Here is a 17,528-nt window from a genome sequence, read left to right on the forward strand (position 1 = left end):
TAGGAAATGAAAGACGGTTGAAATTGGGAAGGCCAGAAACCCTATGAAAGTAAGCAATGCTATTTTTATGTGCATGTGCGGATGTGCTCGTGTGCAAGTGTACGGGTATCCACTTGCAGAGAGGTCAGAGGACAGTTTCTGGAATCATACTCTGGGGGTTCGTCTTTTTTGAGGCAGGGTCTCTCGTTGAATTAAATAGTCATTGGCCAATGAGCCCTGGGGATCCACCTGTCTCTGTCTCCACAGACTTGGGATGCCAAGCCTGCACTCTAGGTATTTTTAGCTGGGTTCTCCATGTGTAACTTGGGTCATCGAGACCACACACACACATGGCAAGCAGTCATTCCCAGAGAGCCACAGCACTGTTTGACCTTACCTAGGGAGGTGTCTAGGGTTGTGTATGGAAGGTAGTTAAGCCAGAACCCACACTTGAACAAGTGAGAACCAGTTTCTGCCTCTCTAGTTCCTGCTTGTGTTCTTGCCTAGATCTCCCATAATGATAAACTCTGACCTGGAGGGACAAGTCAAACAAATCGTTTCCGCCAATCAAAGTTGCTTTGAGCTAGCATTTTATCAAAGGGACGGGAATGGAATTAGAACGGGCACACTTTGCCTGAGTAAAGTTCCATGAGGAGGCCTCTTTGAGAGCTATGGTTTTAACCAACTGAAGAACAGGTTCTATAACGAAATGCAAAGCCCCAAACAGACGTTACAAGAAAAGCAACCCTAACACAAGCCCTGAACATACATTCAATAACCTTTGACACATAAACACAAACACCACCGTAGAATTTATATTTACTTTATTAGCAATGTGGCGTCCATGTTTTCAAGTAAAAAGGGTTTTTTCCATTTAGAATAAAAATTAAAATATAACTCTGATATATATTTTCCTTTATGTACATGGAAACATATATACAGAATACAATTTTACAGCAAACTGAGAGAGCATGCCCTTTGCCCCTTTAAACTTTAAACCTAAAGACACGGATTTGTTTTTTGTTTTTCTTTTATGCGCCAATGCACAAGGTATGAACCAAATTTCAATACAAACTTTTCAAAATGGAACATGAGGGGTAAAGGGCTCCTGCCATCACTGACTAGGGTTCTCTCTGCTCACGGGGATGATGTTAGCTTGCATTCTGAATGACAGGTCAGATGTTCACTTTTTCTTTAATTGAAATTAAAAAAAAAACCCTTCTCACAGTTTTCATAATAAAACGACTTTTTTAAAGCAAAAGATTGTTCTAGAACTATTTTTCTCGAGGGCTTCTCTTTGTCCCACCCAAAGCACTGCACTGCCTGGGTTCCGTGATATGGCCTACATCTCCCTGGTACTGAGTCTTAGTCATCAGAAGAAACCTGAACAAGGATGTGTACAGTTCAGAAAACCGAAGCGTTATTCACTGTTTCAACCACAAAAAGCCCAAGGAGAGGGGGCAGGAGAGCAGCCATGAACTTCCAGCAAGTTAAATGGGTCACAAATATCACAATGTCGTTGTCATAGCATATGTTGGATACCTGCAAACCACCCTAGTTTTAAAGTTATGAGAATTAAGCAATTTAAGAAGTTAATCTGATTAAGGAGAGTGATTTTTGCCAACACACAGAGAGAATCTGTGACAGAAAGCAACAGTGAGCAAGTAGAAGAATCATTTAGTTGTGTGGTTACCAGTTGGGCTTCTCCTCCCTATTTAATTATTGCACCAAAGAGACACAAACAGCAGATGTCCCCAGAGGCTTCTGGCATAAACACCACAGCTATCTTAATTTGCATTTTCTTCCAAATCATTGCACACTCAATCACAGCTCCGTAAGACGGGACAGAGAGTAACTGGAACCTAGATTCAATACCGTAACCCAAAGACAGCGATGTCGAACCACAACAGAGATCCCAATACAGTTCTGTGCTGTTTCTTTATAGAGAAGTGAATATGAGTGGGTGTTATAGGAAATGAGTATGGAAATCACAAGTGCTTCCAGAACTCGGGACGAATCTCAGGAAGTGGCATTTGGTGTAGACAGAAGACAGAGCCAATATTTGCTTCATAGAGCACTCAGAATTGTATGACATAGATTAGGAGGGAGCCATCTTCAAAGGGTTGATCAAAAGGAACCATCTAAAGGTGGCAGTGAAGGTCAGATGTGGCAGTGTTAAAGTGTGGATCATTTTAATTTATTGAGGACCAAATCAAAGCAAGCATGGGAAGTGATCTTTTGAATATGATCAAATAAGGTCTAGGCACTCAAATAGCTGGAGAGCTCAAATGCTGTCTGTGAGTCAAGCTCTGATCAAAGGCATCTAATTTTAAAAGTGACAGACCAGTTCTCCATGCTCTAGATTTGACACTGTGGTGGAGGACACCATTGTTGAATAGCAGCGATGTGCAGTGCGAGGACAGCCAGCTTTGATCAGAGCATGTTTTATTTTGTGGCCAGGATCCTTTTTTTTTTATATAACACAGAACAAATATACTCCAGAAATTGGGGGCTGAAACAAGCTCCCTACATTTTAAGGTGGGCATAAATGACAGACTGTCATCACTGAAGTTGAGGTGGCACTTCCACTCCTCAGTCATATGGCATGGACTGGTCATGCCATGAATGGAGTGATGCACCCAAAGGGTGGGTGCTTGGAGGAGCGGACACTGGTCCCAGAAGATAATCAAAGAGATAAGGAAATGATACCAACAAGGAAGTAATGAGGCAAGGGCATCATTCCATGGTACTTAGGGCAGAATATTTTTGGTGTACGTGTATAAAAATCCATCTATTTCTTCCCAATCAATCCTTGGAAATCAGCTTTGTGATTCAGACAAACACAGTGGAAATCAGTTCTGTGACTCAGACAAACACAGTGAGAGGCAAGGGTAGAGAGAGACAAAACCCACATTACAATCTGGTGACAAAATTGCATTGCGCACGTGAGCACACCATCCTGGATCAAAGCTCCGGAGGACGACACTGGCACCTTTCTCTGAGAAAAATCATCCTCTTTGGTCATCAAGATACTTCTCAAGTCTCACGGGGGTTGGGGGGATGGCTTGCGGGTTGACAGCCACTATGATGAGAGTAGCCCCTGGTAAGATTACTGTCACCTCTTCCTTGCCAAAGCAAGGCTGGGGGAGCTGACACTGCAGAGGGAGACCAACGCTAAACTGCAAGGCTGAAGCATGGAGAGGGGCTGGAACATTTGGATCCACAGAAGAAGGGTTTCTGAACAATGGTGGACATGTCCTGACAGACTTTTCTGTCAGTGCTTTTCTGGCTTTCTGTGGGCTCAGGAGACCTCTAGGAAATCCTCATGTTATGGGGCAACGCCTCCTCCTCTGTGTCATTACGGGAAATGGCATGAGAAAGTGACATTTGTCCTGAAAGCAAACCGTGTTCTAGCGATGCCATAGCCACATCCCATTTCAGATGCAAAAGAAATAGCTCAGCTTGAAAAGACCACAGTGAAGAATCAAGGAGTCGATACAGGAGAAATGTCACCCCCCATCTTGAAATAGATACCCTTTCCAACCGGTAGACTGAGTATTTATGGCCAAAAGTGTGTGGCTGAGAAGGCAGATGAAGCAAGGAAGGTTCAACATGTAGTTTAGAAGAGAGAAATCTAACTGCAAGGCAACCACACAGACACCGACAGGAGTGGCTCCATCCTTACAGCTCCAGAGGACACAGTCCAACACCACTTGTCCCTAGGCACACCCATTTGCCAACGGCCTACAGGCTTGACGTAGAGAACCAGCTTCAGGGAAGACTAAAGTGTCTCAGCCACACACAATTCGCTTTCCAATTCCACCTGCAACCATGACCGTGCCGAGAATGGGTGCCTAACATAGGCAACCAGAGCTTTCACGGGCTGATGGGCTACCCTGCCTTAAACCTCAGCCAAAGGACAAGCAGCTATCAGCTGTCATCCCATGCTCTGGGACAGTTGTGGTTCTAGGACAACAGATGAAGGAAATGTGATTATGAAAAAACTATGGGAAACCACAAAGTAAACCAGTAAGGCCCGGATAGGTGGGAAGTTAAGCTTCCAAAGTGAGGCACTCCTAAGCAGAATGAAAGGCTGGTTTCCCTGCCTGGTTTCCAAAAGACATGGAGGTGACCTCCACGTTATAATGTGCCTCAGCTCCTTTGGGTTTGCAAGATCACAGGAAAATACAGGTGAGTGCTGGTATCAGCCAGATTTTATAATCACTGATTAGGCTACAGATGACATTTCACAAGCAACCCCAAAAGAGAGTGAAAGGCAGAAGATGGAGGGTTAAACTCTGAGGCCACATTCTTTCTCTCATTATGGTCTACCTAGACTCCTCTCTAGCGGGAGCAGGGGAAAGGTGCCCTCAGTGCCTCTCTAGTGAATGTCTACCTTACTTCTCAATGGGAACTTGGGGTCCAGGGTGGTGGCAAGTTACCCAAGGACATGAAGTTGGCCACTAGACAATGGATGGAAACCCACTGGATCCAGATCCAGTATTTGCTCTGCTATCTTATGTTGCTCCCCTGGGATTCCTTTCCATGTGGCAAGCCAGGCACTAGCGGAAGAGAGGCTCGGAGGGATTTGCTTGTAGCAACCATCTGTGTTAACATTCTAAGTGGATACAGCTAGCTCACGAGAAGCACTGTCCCCAAAGTCTTTTCCTATACTTGCTCCCTGAAAATGTTTCTTCAATACAGAATTTGATAACTTCCCTAAAGCAGCCTCCTCCTGATGGGTCACAGTGATCTTAAAACATTGAAGCTATGGTTCTGGAGGAGACTACATAGAGTGTTCTAGGCTTTGCTTACACGGTAGCGGGCTCGTGGCAAGCTGCCATACTTGTGAAAAGGCACCTCTGACAGAGGACGGAGCTGAATGGAGTCCAGAGTTGTATGGGAGAATGGAGCTTAAGTGAGACCAAATGGAATAGGAGGTGACTCTAAACCACGGTAGCGTGCGTGCGTGTGTGCGTCAGACAGAGCTGTAAGAGAGCTTGAGGCTGAGTCAGGCAAAAATGGCAGCTAGACGGGGGTTCTGCTAGGATACACCTAATCCATCTGAGTTTCCCAGGAACCTAGACCTCAGTGTAAGGAGACCTGACTTCCATAAAACTACCTGCTTTGAGTGGGAGAAAAAAAGGGAATCGGAGGCCCTGAGCCAGGGAAGGTCTGTCTCAGAACGTTCACAATACACTGCTGGTGTTCCTTCCGTGTGCTTTAAAAACATAGGACTACCAAATAGGCTGGTGCAAGAAAGAGGTCCTGGGCTTCTGGCTTTTTGGAGACCCCCAATGGATTGTGCCATTTCACAAAGCCCAGGAAATCAAGGCCTCGGTCCTGAAAACCTTTACAACAAACACAGCATAATCAGAATCAGGCGATCTCCACTCGGGAAGGGTGAGCTAATTGGCGTACTGGGCGTAGAAAGCCACTTTCACTCTCTCGATCTGATGGCATAATTTGATCGCAGGTCCTAGCTTCAGCTCCATGCACTCCTGCACTGTTGGGAGAGTGAGCAGGAGGAGAGCCTGGCCATCGATGTCCTGTCAGAAGAGAAAGCCACGTTAGAGATGAAGTGGGATACACTTGGAGGATGTGTTTGTCTTATCGAGTTTTGTCCTGGAGCTAAATTCGTAGAGAACCATTCTTTCTGCTTTTAAACTTGTGAGCATATTATCAAAGGTAACAATCAGCTTGATGACTATTGAATGCTTGCTTGTGTTAATGAAACTCTGTGTGTGTGTGTGTGTGTGTGTGTGTGTGTGTGTGTGTGTGTGTGTGTGTGTGTTCTGAGGGAATCCTTGGGTGTTGGTCCTCACCCCTACCTTGTTTGAGAGAGGTCATTCCTGCAGTCTAGCTGGCCTGTAATTCTGTCTCTGCCTCTCTTCTCCTCACAGGAGTGTGTTGGGATTACAGATACGTGTACACCATTTTCCCTGGCTATTAATTGGTTCTCGGGAGCCAAACTTGAGCCGTCGGTTTGTAGAGCTTTACCCATTGGGCCATCACTCCTGCCCCCACAAAATATCTTTTTTTTTTCTAAGAACATTTTAGCTCCTCTGAAATTTCCTAAGCATCTTCTGGTGGAAACAGGCAATGAAATGGTTAAGAGGCTCCAGGCTTAGTATCTTGTTCTGGGATAGCAACTTCTTAGTTCTAAGTCAGGTCCTTCTATGCTAATCTAAACACCAGAAAAGAGATGGACACTAAAAATACTAACTCTTACTGCTTTGTACAGTCTAATATTCTATCACCAGGATAGGTGGTAAGGCACCAAAGAGAAAGTTGTCAATTACAGACTATGATTTTACAGAGGAAAACACATGCACACATCCGCATGTGTGTGTACAGACAGACAAACGTGCAGACAAAAACACAGACACACAATGAAGGGCAATACCTACCTTGCTCCCTTAAATTTTCCCATTGCTACATAGTGATAAAAATGCCATGCACCATGCCCTGAAACATTATTTATTGCTGATAAAGTCACGACATCACACTGTATTCAAACGGAAGCCCCAGGTCAGTGTCGCATGCTAATCCAACATCTCTACAAGTCGTCTTTAGAAGAGAACCTTTTACAATAGAATCTACCCTCCAAGACTATTAGAGCTAAAGAATCTGCCAGAGAGACAAGAGATATCATGTAGATACATAAAAATTAAGGAAAAAATCACGACTACAAGGTGCCTTTACCCACTAGCAAGAAACAAACCCCTAAAGAAATGAATGAAATGCCTATATGCAGAAGGATGGCTCGAAGCAATGTCCGTCCTGAAAACAGTCACATCTGTGCACGTGCACAGTCCTCAGGGTGAGCTGCGCTTGGGTTCCGGGCTGTTTCCCCCCCTTTCTACTACAACTTAACTGTATCTAAGCAACAGGAGCCATATTGTGAGGATATCCATTAAGTGACTGTTAAATCTGCTGTAGGAAGAAGGGCACAAAAATGCACTCCAAAGCTCTGGGTATTCTGTAATGCCCTCAAAGAGAACTAAAGCTGCCAATGATCCTTCAAGGTCCTCATAAAATAAGTGACTTGTTCAGGCAATCCACTTCACTTGGTCGGCAATGGGCAAGCACATGGACTATGCTATTCAGGGTCATACGTGTAAAGCCACGTTACATATGGGTGTGTGGACTCTCGCTGTATAATGTTCAGATTTGCAGCGCAAAATTACAGAGGGTAGATTTAACTAAGAAGCTGCCACGACATTCTGGAAATAAAAGGTGAGCATGCCGGCAATGGGGAGGGTGTAATGTCCACAGTCGCTCCCCGTGATCAGAACCATCTCTGAATTCCTAACGTCCCTAGGCATGAACACACACAGCTATTACCAGACTGTACACTGTGATCTCCTGTGCAGGCTGGTGAATAATCTAAAAGTACCTAGTTCATCTGACAGCATAGAGAACGCTTTCTGGAGGCCTCGCCCAATCAGAGCACTGCCATTTAGACAAAATGAGGATAGAAAAAAGGTTAGTTAGAATGAGCCATTAAAAGTCTAATGGACCAGAAAGGACTCAAGTGTCCGCGCACTTTAGACAAACCAGCAGGCAACACTTTTTTTTTTATTATAATAGTTGAAAATCCCTAATGTGAAATGCAAAATAATTGGGAATGAGACTCGTCCATTAAAAGGCCACCTGATGGGGTTGGGGAGTTAGCTCAGTGGTGGAGCGCTTGCCTAGCAAGCGCAAGGCCCTGGGTTCGGTCCCCAGCTCCGAAAAAAAGAAAAAAGAGAAAAAAAAATAAAAAAAATAATAATAATAAAAGGCCACCTGACGTCTAAATCAAGGACCAAGCTTTGAGCTGATGTCAGAGGAGGTGGGTGGAGGAAGTTACAGCCCACTCTGAATCTATCGTGGAATGTGCCAGAAAGTTCGTTTCCTTGAAACGATCTGAGATATTGTTGGAAACTGGGCTTAGCAGAGACCTAAAGGAGGAATTTAGTGTTTTAGCTACCCGCCCCGAGACCCAGCACCTCACTGAGAATTTGCGCAATTCTGAGCACAGTAGCAACACAGGAGCCTGGTAACAATTTGTGCTACAGATGTTCTTGAGTTCCTACCTAACTTGGAATCTAGAAGTCACAAAACAAACAAACAAACAAACCCCTCTCCTTTATTCTGGTTCAGAACAGAATAATGTTTCAAAAGTGAAATAGAACACTCAGGCCTAAACCAAAGTGAAACTTACATAGAATGACACATTTCATGGTCATGTTTTGGACATTATAAGGTATGTATAGCAGGTAGTAGATCAGTATATGTTGAATGTACATATGGACCAACATGGTGTCTTTAAACCTATATAGATAGAGTTTGTCATGTACTTGAATATGACAGGTTTCATATTCAATACCGCCATGTCTAAGTACCAGACTGGGGAAACAACTGCCCCAGACAGTACTCTACACGATTTCCTAACTATTGCTTTGTGTTTGTTTCTAAGATGGAGATAAAATTTCGTCAGTAAAGCCCTGAATCAGCTAAGCCACAGCACCGCTCACCATTTCTGTCTCATCTCTGTGCTGTAACGAAAAGTCAGATCACTGCCCTCACTCTTGAGGTCAGAAAGCCTGTCTCCCTGTCTGCCTCTCTGTCTGTACCCAGAGAAGAAGAGCAGTGAACAGCAGAAACCCAAGAGCCGGACCTCCTGTCTGGCTCCTGTTGGTGTCTTCCACGTGACCTCCTCTGACTCTGCAGAAGTTTCCAGAGCGAATGAGATTAATCACTTCACCTCGTGGGTACGGGCAGCAGAGCTGGGATAGGAAGAACTGCAGTTGTGGGAGCGGGAGGCGGAGTCCTGGGACGGACACTCTTTAACTTGCCTTGTACAACGTTTTACCACATTAACTTGGACAGAAAGATAGAAAATCCTCTCTATCGGGGAAATCAGACTTTTTTTTCCTGCCTTAATGTTTAAAATTTTACCTTCTCAAGCTATTGGCTTATTAAATGTAAAAACAGACTAGAGAGGTATTAATCAACTATATAGACAATCGTATTTAGAAAAATATTAGGTCTTAAAAGACAGATATCTACTCTGTGAGGTTTGCTGGTTAGTGACCCTTGGCTCCAGCTGAGTGCCATCAAGCCTCTGCTTCAAGTTCCTGCTTCCAGGTTCCTATCTTGAGCTCCTTCCCTGACAACCCTCCATGTGAGAGACTTGAGCTGTGAGAGGAAATCAATTCTTTCCCCTCCAGGTTGAGAGTGTTTTATTGTGGCCACAGCACAACGGAAACTGGTGCCAGGAAGTGGGCTACAGCCATGAATAAGGGCGGAGCCTAGATGTTCACTCTTCACCTCTCTTTCAGAAAACCCTGATGACAGACGCACAGTACCGTTCAGCAGCAAGGATGAGCCCCCTTACAGATGTCAACCGCAGTATGCAGCTGAAGGGCATGTGAGACTTTAATCCCTCCGTGGTAAGTCATGAAGAAGTCAGGTAAGATAGGAAATTCCTTTAAGAGTCTCAGGGCTGGGAAGACAGTTCAGTCAGCAGAGCAGTCGCCTTATAAGGACTTGATCCCAACTTTGAAAAGTGGGATGTGTTGGGACATGCTTGGAGTCCCAGCACTCGGGAGGCAGGGGTAAATGCGTCTCGTGAGTTCCAAGCCAATGTGTGAACCTGTCTCATAAAGGTGCCATTGCTTGAGGAAGGATACCCTACGCTGTCTTCTGGGCCTCAGATGCACATGCGTACCTATGTGCACACAGGCATGCATGTAACTACACACACATGAACACACATAACTGCACAGACAGAAAAATACATACACTTGTGCACGGACATGCAAATACATAGAGGCAAGACCTGGAGTCCAGAAAACAAACTGATGACACAGAAAGCCACTGTACCTGCTCTTGAAAGATCCTGGCCAAAGGTGCACAGTCAGTCAGCTTAATGAATCGCACCACATCTGTGACGGACCACTCCAGCGGATTGCTCTCAAGAATCAGTTTCTCCTCCTCCGACTGCCTTGGGTCCTGCAGGGGAGGGGGCAGGGTACTGTCATTGCACACTCCGGGGTTAGGGGGGAGCTGCATAGCCTTAATATCCTCTGTGTCTCCACACTGCTGGACCAGAACTCCTAGCTCTCTTGGTCTCTCACTGGGCACACAGGCATAACTCAGTATCGTACCTACGTCTGGTGACTTCTACATCTGCAAGGACCTGGGTATCTTTAAAAGCTCAAAAGCATTAACAACAGAAGGTACAGCAGGGCTGGGGACACAATTCAGTTGGCAAAAATGCTTGCCATCCAGGTCTAAGGACCTGAGTTTGATCACCAGATCACTTGCTAAGGAAAAAAAAAGTGGCAGAGTTGGGGAAGTGGAGACAGGAGAATTCTGGGAGTTGCTGCTCAGAGAGACTAACTCACTACTAAGCAAGCTCCAGGCATGAGATGGCCTGCCTCAAAATATTTTTTATAAAAAAGAAGAGAGAAAAGAGTGGGCGGCTCCTAAGAAATTGCGTCTGAGCTCTCCCCTGGCCTCTCCGTGCACCTATGAATGTGCGTCTGCCCTGCTGCAGGGCATAATGCCCATCAATCTTGAATCCCTAGTTGTGAAAATGGGGACCTGGTTTCTGCTGAAGCATCTCTGATTAAAATGGGAACAGATGGCAGGGAGTGCAGGTGGATGTGTGCAGGATAGCTCACCGTTGCCACCGGCCTTCGCGAGGATGGCACCGGGACGTTTGCAACAGTTCATACACCACCCATGGGTTACAGGGGTGCCGAGTGTGCTGATTTAACACATTATGATATGAGAGGGGTGTCCCATACAGGAGAGAGGGATGCAAAACTCAGGTGTGGAAATGAGATGTGTAGAGATGGAATTTGGGGATCCAGAACTGGAGATTGGACACCTCCAACCTGGCCTGAAGAATTAAAGACATTATTCCAGCCCTGGGAAGTCCTGATGTTTACTGGCCCTCTCCACCAAGAGCTAAAATCATTCTTTTGTTCTTGGACTTGGGAATTTTGTTAGAGCATCTCTGGTCATTTCGGATATTTTGAAGCGGTTTTCCTGAGCCACACACACCCTCAACTCTGCTCTGTGTTCTTCCAGAGGAGCTATGCGCCCTCCACTCTCTGAACTCACCTCTGATTTCTCAATCCTGACAAGTGGAACCTTGTTTCTGTTATTAGAAGAGGCAGTAGAGTGCACTGAGCGGACCCTCCGTGCCCTTTCCACTGGAGGGTGCTTTACAGCCCCTGAATGTTTCCTCAGGATCATAGCCCTCTGTGAACGGGTAAAGGGCATCTCTACTGGTACATGCTGTGTCTTGTAATTCTGGACCACGTAACCAGTTTCCTCGCTTGCAGTGTCCAGGGCCTCTGGATCGTCCTCTTCAGTTTCCTGAGGGGCAGAGGGATGTGCTTAGTCGGGGTGGGTTGAAAGGGCCTTGAGTGAGTGTAGTGTGACCCTTACAGACAGGCACACTGCCAAGCCCTGGTGGCACTTCCCTTCCTTCCCAGAACAAAGCTCCTGGCAAGATTTGTCTACAGAGCCCCCAAAAGGGAGCCCATGATACCAACACAATCTCCTAACACAGATATCCCCTAACCCGTAGCTGAACATGTGCAGTTGGTTCTCAATATGCAAAAGGAGTGGGGGCGGGGAGATAGAGAGTGAGGGAGGGAGAAAGGGAGAGAGAGAGGGAGAGGGAGAGGGAGAGGGAAATGGGGGAGAGGGAGAGGGGGGTTAATAGGTAAAATGCTTGTCATGCAAGCATAAGAGCCTTGGTTTGATCCCCAGAAGCCATGTGGAAAAGCTAGGAATTGGGTGGCTCCCTGGTATTTGCTGCTCAATCAGCTCCGCCAAGAATGATAAGTTCTGGGGAGAGTAAAGAGGCCTTAGCACAGACACAACAGACAAGACAGAGACCAAGGTGGGGCCTGTCCCCAGGAATGACAACTGACGTTAACCTGTTCATCGAATGCTTGTACACACACACCATACACACACCACACACACACACACACACACACACACACACACACACACACCATACACACACAAAGTTCAAGGCCACTCTGAGCTACCTAGGGAGACGTTGTCTCAAAACGGCAAGGGCTAGATTGTAGCCCAATGGTGGAGTTGCTTGCCTAGCATCCCCCAAAACAACCAAACAGGGCAGGCAAAAGTGCACGCTGCACAAACCAGACAACCTGATTTTGATTCTGGGCTCCCACAGAGGGAGGAGATAGCAGACTCGCAAAGGCTGTTTCTCACTTCCACAGGTGCAGCACAGCAGGCGTACGCCTGCGTTCTCATGCCCCCCCCCCCCGTCCTCTCCTTCTGCCCTCTGTGTCTTGCTCCCAGTGCACAAAAAAGACGAAAGTGAATTAAAAAGATGAAAGAAATCCTTCCAGCTGAAAGGGCTGGAGGCCCTTAAGGACAGCGTACCTGTGAGGTCGCTGGCATGGCCACCGCAGAGGATTTCCGTTTCTTCTGCACATAGATTGATTTTCTTCGTTTCCTTCTCCTGGTGGGTTTTGGTGCGCTTTCAGTGTTGCTTTCTCCGAGTGGAGGTTTAATGATCCTCTTCCTTTTCCCATAGTAATAGGCTACAGGGAGAAAGAGTGTAACCAGTGTAACCAGTGATGGGTTCATCATGGAGCCATAGGCCCACTGGGAGATCACTGGCCTCACTAGGCCCAATTTGGGTTTGTTTGTTTTTTTTCCCCTGCCACTGTGGCTCAAATTCAAGTGATGGCAGTATTCACTTGGAGGGATCTTAGCCTTTCGAAAATTGATGACATAAGATCCAGAATCATCTTTTAATTCACTTGCAGATCACAATGTTGACCCCATCTCCCTTTTGTCCAGGGACTACAGAAGAACTATTTACAAGGTCAACATTCAAGCCAACTGAGGCCCTCGGTCAACTCAGTTATCTTCAGGAGCCGTAGCTACCCAGTGACCCTTGCTGACCCTTACACTGGCCCAAGGTGAGGTAGCGTGGGCATCCGGGGGATAGAGTAAGCTACAGAGGGAGCCTAGATCACAAAGGGACTTTCTAGGTGACACTTAGGGTTCCTTGTCAACTTAGCACACTTTAGAATCACCCGGGAAGGGCCTGTGATTGTTCAGGAAGTGAGATATCTTGACTTGATTAATTGATGAGTTATCTTGACTTGATTAATTGAGGTGGGAAGTGGGCTGGCAAGCTCACAAGTACCATGTACTCCTTGTATCCTATTTCATCTGATTCCAGATGGCGCCACGGCCAAGTGGAGGTGGCTCAGGGGCAAAATGCTTGTCTGGCCCAAGCGAGACTGGGTTCTATGCCAGGCGCTGTGGTTCAGTGCACTGCCCACACTGTGTAGGTCCTCCCACTCTAGATGGCTGGACCTGGGCTAGCACAGCCAACTTCCTTGTCCCGGCCCCAGGACCAGAGATGACTTAGGAGAGATTGGGAAGCTCACAAGCTGTAGACTGGTTTTCTCGGAGCTTGAGATCTCTGAGGTAGAGGCTTCTACCATGATAAAGGCTACCAGGGTAGAAGAGAAACGCTCTCAGAATAGAAGAAATGAATGACAGTGGGAAGCTGTCTGTGTAAGGCAGAGGTCTCTCAGTGTGGTGGTGGTGGTGGTGGGGTGACAGTCACAGCATTACAGAGTAGTGCACAAAGCAAAGGCAGCTGGGAAGGAAGGAAGGGAGACGGCTTCCGAATCCTCTGCTGACATGCCTGAGAGAGTGCTGAGCGAACTATCTAAGCAGAGGAGAGACAGACAGGGTCTGTGCAGAAAGAAAACTTCCCAGAGACTTTCCCTGCTTGGGATGAAAGAACCAGCAGCCAGCATTGAAAGACTCAGCCATATTTTAATTCCAATACAAAAGAGCAGAGACAGGAGGAGCTCGGAGAGTGTGAAGCCAGTCCAGGTTATATAGTGAGTTTTAGGCTAACCTTTCGTTACAGAATGAAAAGATAAAAACAAAACAAACAAACAGGACCCAAGAGATGAACTGTCATTACAAATCCTGGGTTTATACCAGGACAAGAAGTTAATTAGTTAGAGTCCCTAAACATTGCTAATAATCAATGTGTAACCTCCTTCTTCCACACACACAGTCTAGGAATCAGTTGGTTCTCTGAAGTTGGTTCCCTTCCTCCCAAAACCTTCTAGTGACAATGTCCCCTCGGTTGATCCATCCCATCCCCTTCTTAAATGAGGCTAAAACAGACCCTGATCAGCAACAGCAAGTCTTAAAGAGTTCTTTGGGTACCCACATGAAGAACTCTGCAAAGGGTTAAACACAAGACAGACAGACAGCAACCATACAAACAGACAAGCACCCAAGTACAGTCCAGCAGGGATCAGACATGCTGGGTGTCCTCCCCCTCTTCATACTCACTGTATTTGGTTTTGGTGCGGATGGAACAATTCTCTGGGCAGTTTTCAGAGATCAGCAGGGGACTGAATAAGTTCGGACAGCACTCCAGTTTGGCACAAACTTGCTGGCAGAAGCTTGTTACTTGGTCTGCTGTCCGCACGATCTTGACCACGGCCCTGTATATTTTGCCTCGGTATCTGGACAATAACGGACAGAGCAGGAGTAGTGAGTTCATTTTTCAGACTTGTTTGGCTGGCAGGTGTGTCTGAACTACATTGTCACCTACAAAGTTCACACCTGAGAAGTGCACATGAAGCTATTTGGTCTGTTTTTTTTTTTTAATCCATTTTTTAAATGGCGTGATGGTCTGGTGAGATGGTTCAACGGTTCTCTTAGCATTGGCTGTACTTCCAAAGGACAGAGGCTGGGTTCCCAGCAACCACAAGGTGGCTCACAACTATCTATAACTCCTGTTCTAGAGGGTCTTACCCCCTCTTCTGGCCTCAGAGGGCACTGCAGGCACACAGGTGCACACACATGCAAAACACCCATACATGTAAAATAAAAATAAATACACATTTTTTAGAAAAAAAAATCACAACGTTTCAAGTAAGTTTGCGATTTTAGTGTTGAGCCTCGTTTATAGCGCTCCTGGAGTGCATGTAACCCCCGGGCCAGGGTTTGGAGACACACAGCACTGTTAAGGTTTGAATCTGAGGTGTCCCCTGAAGGTGTTAGGTATATGGTGCCAGCCTTGGGGCTTTGGGGAAATGACTGGATCATGAGGTGTCTATTGATCAGCAGAGTGACTTCTCAGTGGATTCCCAAGTTGACGGCATTCCTGAGAGAAAATGGAGACTTTGGGGAGGGGCCTAGAAGGAGACAATGTGTCTCTGGGGCATGCCTCTATTTTGTCCCTGATCCCTTTTGATCTTTCACAGTCTCCCTGAGGTGAGCAGCTCTCTCCCACCACTCCCACCACTCGCTCCCCACGCTGCTCCGCTGCTGACACACACACATACACACACACACACACACACACACACACACACACACACACACAAGCAGCACATGAGGGAGGGAGAGAATTACTCTCTGGTATAGCCACAGGTAAGTCGTTCATACATCTATAAATATCTTCTTACCCATGTGCCTTTAAGCAACGCTAATGAAACTCCCAGGGTCATGAAGCTAGAGAGGGCTCAGGAGGAGAAGGGAGAAGAAAAGGAGGGGGAGAGGGAGAGCCAAGAGTAGAAGAATCACTTGCTGGGAAGAAGGGGATCTGATGGGTGGGTGAGGATAAGGAACGGTGGGGAGGGGGACACAATCAAAACACCTTATATGCATGGATGAAAATGTCACAATATAACTAGCTAGTATATATAATTTATGTACGCTAATAAAGACATTTTTAAAAGAAAAAAATCAATGAGTAATCTCAGAGGCCAAGTGACAACAAACACTGTCACCCCCAGGGGTGGCTATTCCAGGCCTTCAGCCCCTGGAGACACTGTAGCATGACAGTTCAGCCTGGACCGTAAACATGGCTACAACCTCAAAGTCCAGGTCTAACCTCTGCTAAATCAACTCATTCATGTCAGAGACCATGTCTGCTTTTCAGTGTAGGGGAGGAAGCTAACTCACTCTCCAATCATCTCCCATTTGCATGGAGAGAAGCGCAGCCACATTGTCAGGATCTAGAAAGTTGTCATTTGCCATGAGAGGCAGAGAGGTGACACAGCAGCCAGGGCTGTCACCGGGGCTCCTGCTGACAGTACGTTGTCATCATTAGCGGCTGCTTAGAGGAGACTCTGTGATCAGGCAAGGAGAAACCCGGCCCAGACAGGCATTTCCTCCTGAGAAGATGCCTTGTAAGGTTTTGCTGAGGACCTCCCTGCCATCCTTGATAGAAGAGGTAATATGTTGCCTTTGCAATTGGGCAGGCTGGAGAACAAGGTGTCTGTTTCAATTCTATCAGGCTGGATTTAATAAAAGCTCCCATCGACTCGGTAACATGGAAATAAGTGCAAACACTTGCAAAATGAACTCTTCCTGTCAGGGAATAAGTTTCTGGCTGATTTAGGGAGAGCAGTGCTTTTAATGAGATTTAAGATGTTTGCACTCTGGTCATTTCCATAGCCCTTTGGTGCCTCTGGGATACAGCGAATGGTTCAGGAAAGTTGGAAATCGAGAAGTAAGGATTTCTCTTCATAAACACTTAGCTGGAGTCACCCTAACGGTATTCTAGATAAAAATGGTCTATTATGGTAGACAGGCCTCCCCTTATAGAACATAGAATGTGGAATATTAAAAGGAACAATAAAAGCTTGCTTTATTTCTTCTATGCTATGGGTGAAGCTCAGGTAAAGGCTTCTTGGAATAATGCCGTGTAATTTTGCCTGTCGTTAGCTTTCCTCTTTGGGAAAATAAACCCTCTCCTTATCGTCCTTCAGTCTCTTCCCCTTGTGATGGGTAGGGCATCACTGGACCATAAATGACTTTTCCAGAACTAAAGATGACAGGGCTGATCTGGAGAGACACCAGGAACAGAGCTGATAGCTGGCCATAAACTGTTCTACCAGACACATGCATGGTGCTGGGAAGAGTCAGTAACTGAGGCAACCTTAGTGGCCATGCAGCTGCCCCCTCACAGCTTAGACCATGAGTGATGCTGCCTCGCTGCAATCCTAGCACATGGGAGGTGTGAGCAAGAGGACGGGAAGTGTAAGGTCATCCATGGCTATCTCTGCGGCCACACGGAAACCCTGGAAAGATGGGTAAGCCTTCTCAGACACTAAGCAACACTCAGCACCAGAGTACGGGGTGTTTCCTTAGCCTCCTCTATGATCATGAGCAAGCATGTCAGCATGCCCGCTCTCCTGTTCAGAGACGAATGGAGAAATGTTCAGCCTTGGACCCTACCTACTCAAGATACTGAGGCAGGAGGATCTCAAGTTCAAATACATGGCCAGACTGAGCAACTCGGTGAGATTTGCCACATACTATAATTTAAAAGTCTGGGTTGCCTGACAGAGGCCCGGGCTGTGAAAATCATACCACAGAATAGGAAATAAAGAGAGAAAGAAGAAGAAAGCGAAGGAAAACCCAAGCTTTATCATCTTCTCGAGTTCCAAGTCAAAGCAGAAAGTCGGCTAATCACATGCGAACCCAGCCCTCACGACCATTGC

At 46.4% G+C, this 17,528-nt stretch overlaps 1 protein-coding gene across 6 annotated transcripts in view; it reads right to left on the minus strand.

Annotated features, from left to right (window-relative positions):
* Window positions 1-786: 786 nt before the first annotated feature.
* Sfmbt2 (Scm-like with four mbt domains 2) overlaps window positions 787-17,528 on the minus strand; it is a 191,790-nt gene continuing 175,048 nt past the window's right edge. For 5 of the 6 annotated variants that reach the window (XM_087590777.1, XM_087590776.1, XM_087590779.1 and 2 more), the window contains exons 18-22: window positions 14,362-14,537; window positions 12,409-12,569; window positions 11,101-11,358; window positions 9,853-9,981; window positions 787-5,528 (exon numbers count right to left, since the gene is read on the minus strand). In XM_087590777.1, coding sequence (XP_087446903.1) covers window positions 5,388-5,528; window positions 9,853-9,981; window positions 11,101-11,358; window positions 12,409-12,569; window positions 14,362-14,537 — 865 coding nt within the window. In that variant the 3' untranslated portion in view covers window positions 787-5,387. 6 annotated transcript variants of the gene reach the window in all.

The sequence above is a fragment of the Rattus norvegicus genome, chromosome 17 (genome assembly GCF_021556685.1).
Source record: "Rattus norvegicus strain SHRSP/BbbUtx chromosome 17, alternate assembly SHRSP_T2T, whole genome shotgun sequence".
Taxonomy (NCBI): domain Eukaryota; kingdom Metazoa; phylum Chordata; class Mammalia; order Rodentia; family Muridae; genus Rattus; species Rattus norvegicus.